Here is a 6,583-nt window from a genome sequence, read left to right on the forward strand (position 1 = left end):
TGAATGAATAAATAAATAAATAAATACATAAATAATGCATAAATAAATAAATATTAAATAAATAAATGAAATGTAATAATGTGAACCTACAATAATAGCTGACAGCAACGCATCAAATTCATGTTAATATAACATGATGTATGCTAAAGGTGTTACTCATATCTGGGGAATTTAAGAGCTGCCAAAATCAGGAACATATTCATATCTTACAAAAAAAGATGTTATGACTTCTTAATAATCTCAAATGCAGATTTTTCTTCAAATTGTGCTTATATTCTTGTGCTGGTTCATTCTTTGCTTTCTTTAGGAGTATTGTGCCATCCTCCTGGAATCTCTTACTAGTTATCTGTAACATAAGAGAAAGTAAATTTATGTAAGAATTATCTTAATTCTCCTCAGACCCAGATTTTTAGTCCACAGGCCCACACCATGCAAGGCTCAGGAGGCTCTGTGTCTGATGGGGATCAGGGATTCAGTTCAGCTGATGCATGTGAGGCACTGTAACCCAACCCATGTCCATGAACCTACACCCATTGTTTCCTCTCTGATTTAAATGGATTCTAATTGTTTCCTCGATTATTTTTGTAAGAGAATCACCATTTAGGCGGCCCAACACATTTATTCTCTTACAGATGTTTAATGAAAAAGAATATTCAGGAGACAAAAATGATTCCAAGGAAATGTAAAATCAATGATCGTTTAAGAATTAGAAAAAAAAAAATCATAGACTCCATACTCTTCTGGGTAAGGAATCATCCCTGCTTCTCTAGTAGAAGGTTCTTTAAGCCTTACCTGCAGAGTGAAGACCAGTCACTCCAGGATGAGTGGTAGTAACGATCCCTGGCCTGCACGGAAATCTCATCCTTTGGCCCAGTGTTTGGAAGGTGGAATGACTGTTCATCAGTAACATAGACGACCTGTGAACAGGGTACAGCTCCTTCAGTGGATTGTAAAGGTTGAGAACACAGCACCAGAAATGTTCCAACAAGCTCATGTCACTTAAACCCCCACTGGCAATCTAGTGTTTCACAGGCACCAGTACCACCCACAGGCAGCAAAGGCTTGTGAGAACTTGAGTCACAGCAGAAACCAACTAAACAGCTCATGTTCCACTGAAGTTGGTGCTCTAAAGTGATCCAAACTCCAGACTGAAACACTCATTAAGACAAAGGGGTTATTTATTTATCTGGGGTTTTCTCTTTTTATTTCTTCTCTCATAGTGAGAACCATAAAAGACAGAGGTTACTCCTTTTCAGTGTCATTGAAGTTCCCACTGAGGACCTGTGGCTGATACAAGAAGCCTCTGGAGACTCTCCAGTTTCTCCACTGAAGGGACTGTAGGAGCCAACACTCCTAAAATCAATGGGGGAATGGCCCCATCTGCTGGTACGGGCAAGTGGATTCTGTCCACAGAGGAAGACACATCCTCTTTGGATGTGCCTCTGGATTAATCCCCTGACAAGCTGGGATGATCACTACATTTGTTTGCTTTTCTGATTGCTGGACCAAGGCAGAGCAGCACTGCAGTTCAGGTCCTGCTCTGTGGTCAGCTGGTCTTCCCAGTTCTCTGCCAACCCAGGCAAGTCACCATCACCACTGTGTGCCCATGAGCATCAGCAATAGAAGCAAAACCATTTGTGATTTAAAACTGACACAGAGGAACAATGTTTAGATAATAATTAACTAACAAGGAATAGAGTGGCAAAGACCACAGACTGAACAGAAATGCTTCCAAATGAATCGGTGATTCCTTATTTCTTGTTCTCCTATAAAGTCTGAGCTGCCCAGGTACGAACAACACATGAGGAAAAATCCATGTAACAGATCTGAGACTTCTTGATTTGGAAATTGGGATTTTCACACATTAGGACCCACACAGCCTACTAATGAGTTGGTAAATACTTTTCTCATGCTAGCACAGCTATGCAATACTGGGCAGGATTTTCTCTCCTCAGTAACATCAGGGATCTTACTGCTCATAGAACTGGGAAGGTGCTTTTCTGCCAAGGCAGAACTTGCCACATTCGAATCTGACCACCCTTTTTTTTTTAATTTTAGTTCATGATTCTTACATACAAAGCTTATATTATTTATACTATCTGTTCAAGCAATAAAATTGTGTTTCAAATGTTGTGTTTTTACCTGGTTTTTGCGTTTCTTCGGGCTTTTAACTTTGACCTTAAAAGTCAAAGGGAAGTAGGACTTTGGGGTGCTCCATGTTTTGGGATATTCCCAGGTCACCATTCCATTTGTGGCCACATACTGACATTGGGGTGGGTCAGGTTTTACTGCAAGAGAAAATATAGAGGTAATTAATTCATATTAGCAACATAATATCGGATGTTGGTGTCCTACTGTTGATAATTTTATCGGAATGAGCACTGGGAGACTCCAGGAGATTAAGAGAGGAGTAGATATTATGTATAAGAACTGCCTTTTGTGCTTCTCACAGAAAATAAAGCACACTCCCATAATATCTCTGGGTAAGATCCTGGGGTTTTTTTCACCTGAAGGGTTGCAGAGGGCTACACTGGACATGGAGGAATATCTTCAACCTCTACTGACTCTTAGGGCATTTAACAAACACCTGTTTCTTTAGGATGCTGCCTCATTTTCACGTGCCCTGTGGCATCATGATCACAATTTATATCCTCTTATTCCTATCCATTTCTATTAATCTGCCCTGGATGCCCATCTGTAGGAATGGATCAGGAGGGAAGCATCCATAGCCTTAACCAGCTCTCAGAGAAAAGCCTGCTGGGTTATTGGTTGTTCTCTGACTTCTTCCACATACCCCTTCTGAAACATGCCCATCTATTAGAGGAGGCTACAGAAATTCTGGGACATGTGGGTGTGAGAGGGTTGAGGTCACAAGCCAGGAAGATATTGCTTCTTCACTTCCTCATCCTCTTCCAGGCTGCTGCTATGTCATGTTTTCCCCTGTTCCTGTAACTGGGGGCTTGATGCAGCTTTACAGTATACTAGGGAGGGATTCCCAAGGCTGGTATGATCACCTACCCTCAGTTCCACTGTCGGCAGCAAGAATAAAGCTAAGAATTGATCATGATTCCTGGTCTACTCACTGATATCTCTGATGAAGAAGCTGCTGGTGTAGTTCTCATATTCCACCTCATCGATGACCTCCAGGAACATGTCAATGGGCTGGTGCTCTTCAGCAAAGGGACAGTAGTTTTCTTTGCGGCACTGGGACGTGTATTTGGTCACTGGTCCATCGGTGTGAGCCACAGGGCTGCTGCAGGTCACATCTCCCTGAGGGCTGGACACAGAACAGAGTAAAGGAGTGGGGATGCTGGTTGGTTCTGAGAATGTGTTGCCACAACAACAACAACATGTAGTGTTGTAAGGTTAGGTAAGGTAATATTTTGATGTTGTTTGTATCATTTCATGGCTGCCCTTCATCTGCTGCAGAAAAAGCTCAGTGGGAGTTCCTACATTTTCAGTGCTGTAGGACATATTAATGTAAAATCACAACCACACCACAGCCCCTGCCTTAGCAGAAGGAATCAGTGTTTAACCCTAAAGCAGGGTATCACTGTTTTTATTACTAGTATCCCATGGCAAGCTCTAGTATCTTACTTCGTTCCTTCACCCTCTCCAAAGGAGGGAAGGTGGAGAAGTATCTACTGGGAAATAAATACCAAAACTCATCTATAAAGTACTACCTGAATCTGGTTCTATTTTTGCTTTCAGCTAAATAAAACTTGTTTCTTGTTGTTTCTTCAGCAAAAGTCACTTAAGTTCATTAAAGAAGTACTCTATGCTTTGGAGAAACTCCCAGGAGTGGTGGGAGGCAGGAAATCCCCCCAAGGTTCCCATCACACATTTCCCTCACAGGTTTCTGCTGTGTTCCTCAGCAGAGACTTGTCAGTGGGCATGTGGCCTCTGCCGTGGGTGCAGCCTCCCACTCCCTTCATTCTGTCCCCTCTCAGGACTCGGAGCTGTGGTTGTTTCTGCTTTTGGCTCAACTTCCTCTCTCCCCTCCACAAACTGTTCTGCTATTGCTTAAGTTATTCTGTGGCTGAAACAGCCCACTGGGTGTCATTCCATTTTCATGTCTTTATTAATTTCTGAGCTACTTCCATGCTGTTATTAGTTAACTTATTCCCTGTGATGCCTCAAAATATTTTGCAGATATTCTGGCTCTGCAAGAAAAATTTCTTCCTTTCTACATGTTCTAAACAGCCTAAAATCCAGGATCTCCTAGACAGAGTAACACAAAGGGCTGCTCTGGCCTTACTATGAGTTTGTTAAGGAAAGTACAAGCTCTTACCCTTTTAGACTTTTGATGGTGAACTTCACATTTGGATTCTCATTTTCTGTCATCCATGAACACATGAAAATTCCAGAGTAGTTCTTTGCCTCACATTTTAAAAACGTCCACTTTGGCTCTAGATGGAAAAAGAAAGAAAACAAGATTTATTTATTATTCTTGCTGAAATGGTCAAAGCAGAGACAAAACAGCAGTTCGATGGACTTATATCTTTGGCAGGTGGGTTCATAGGCAGACACAGTCTGAGGCTGTCCCGTGGGCAGCCACGTGTAGTTACAGAGCCAAATAACAGGTAGTGGCCAAAGCCTACTTCACGTGGCACCACATCAACATAGTATTGACAGAAGCCAGAGCACACCCAGGCTGTGGCAAAGAGCTGTCAGGAAGAGATTTACATGCACAAATCCACTGTTCCTTCCACAAAGAAATCCTGCAGCTGTGCAGTTGGCAAATGCCTGTGTTTGTTACCACAGAGCCACTGAAGGAATTATTTGCATTCCACTGTCAGTAAGGCCTTCAAGAGAACCCATTTTAAAGTGGGTATTTCTCACACATTTCCAGAAAGCTCCCTCTGGCCCTCAGTGGCCAAAGCTAAGCAAGGAACATCCCATCTTCCATACCTTTAAAGCTTTTCAGAATCGACCTTATCATCTGCCCGTTGGAGTCGATTTTGCTTATGAGGAAGAAATTATAGCTGAGGATTTCATGGGTATTCTCCGCCAGACAGGTGTAGTTTCCAGCATCTGGGAACTCCTTCACTTCAGCAATCAGAGTCTTTCCTTTTCCTTTCCATTCAGAGTCCTTTTTCCAGTAAACTGCTTCATTGGGTGAGTTACAGGTGAGCTCCACTCTCGTAGCTGGTGTCTCAGCATTCCACTCAGATTCTATGACATACACTGGACATAGCAAAGAAAAAAATTAGCAGCTACTCCTATGTGCCAGTGGGAAGGTTGGACTGAGTCCTTTTCCCTCAGTTCTACTGTCCAGGAGCTCAACACTCCAGTGAGATGTAAGTTCCAGTGAGTTCTAAGACCCTCTCACCAGAGCATTTCACTACCAGAAATAAGAGCTTTAAGGCTTTACCACAAAGGAGAAACACTAAGAAATACCTGTCAAACACAGAATCTTAACTGGCAGAAAACATTCAGCTCTAGGAAGTTTGGAAGTTTCCCAAACTGCTTATGGACTTGTGAAACACAGGCAAGGTGAGTCTTACAGACTTCAAACACAAAGTTTACTCCCAATGCTGACAAACAGATTTGCAGTTTTCAGCACCGTGGTATTGCCCAGAGAACCCACAGGATAAATATTTTTTTTAAAATGTAAATATATGGGGAAAAGTAATTTAATCCCTTTTTAGAAATGGAACACAATCGAGGATATTTTTTTCATGTTGACTTGGGTCCTTCTTTTTGGACAATTGCCTTGAAGGCAGCTTGGATTATGGAGCTACACTGAGTGAATAAGAACAACAAATTTTATTATCTGAATTTAGCCAAATTTTCTGGTAAATTATTGAAAAGAATTGTTTGTTTATTACCCTGTATTTTTACAAATGTATTTACATTTGACTTATTTGCCAGAAAAGTTGATAAACTATTTCTAGGTTTTAAGTTTTACTTAGAAATATTTTTTTCCACAATTAATTCTTCACTTGTTTGATTTTGGGCTGTTACCTAAGTCACAAGAGGCTGTTTCTGCCTCCAGGCTGCATGACTGAAACTTTTGAAACACGAGGAGAAGGAATAGGAAATAAGACAGTTGCTAATTGAAATATAGCAAATATGCTATTGTATGACATTTTAGGACTTCTAAATATTTCTTCCAATAACTTCAATTAATTGGCTAATTATTGACAAAGACATAGGAAGAACCTTGGCCTAAGATACTATAATTAACAAATTCTGTGCATGTGGCCACAATTATAATTCAGAAATGGCCATGTTCTGAAAGCACCTGAAGGTCTCAGGAGGTGAAGACTTCCTTACCATTTTCCTGAAGTTTCCACTGCACAGCTTCCAGTAGGGCAGCAAAGGAAAACAGTGAAAGTAAGGCACAGAGCAGGTGAGGCATCTGGAAGGAAAAAATAAATTGCTGAACTTCATTGAGGTTGGCTGAGTGTGCATTGAAATCAGGCTCATGCTGGACAGAGTGACAAGACAGGGTCAGTCCCAGTGAACTAAGAGACATTCTCCTGTTCTAAAAGCTCTTGGACTATATAAAAACTGAGTTTGTAACACTATTTTGATCCACTTGTTACTTTCACCACAAGCCAGATTAGAGAAGCAATCA

At 41.3% G+C, this 6,583-nt stretch overlaps 1 protein-coding gene across 1 annotated transcript; it reads right to left on the reverse strand.

Annotated features, from left to right (window-relative positions):
• Nucleotides 1-788: 788 nt before the first annotated feature.
• IL12B (interleukin 12B) lies at nt 789-6,364 on the reverse strand. The gene is made up of 6 exons (XM_008931861.3): nt 6,280-6,364; nt 4,912-5,187; nt 4,292-4,409; nt 3,084-3,277; nt 2,143-2,288; nt 789-917 (listed from the first exon to the last, which is right to left on the reverse strand). The coding sequence occupies exons 1-6, from the start codon at nt 6,362-6,364 to the stop codon at nt 789-791; spliced, it is 948 nt and encodes a 315-aa protein (XP_008930109.2).
• Between the last annotated feature and the right edge of the window lie 219 nt (nt 6,365-6,583).

This window comes from Manacus vitellinus, unplaced genomic scaffold (assembly GCF_001715985.3).
Source record: "Manacus vitellinus isolate BGI_N305 unplaced genomic scaffold, ASM171598v3 scaffold_25_pilon, whole genome shotgun sequence".
Lineage (NCBI taxonomy): Eukaryota > Metazoa > Chordata > Aves > Passeriformes > Pipridae > Manacus > Manacus vitellinus.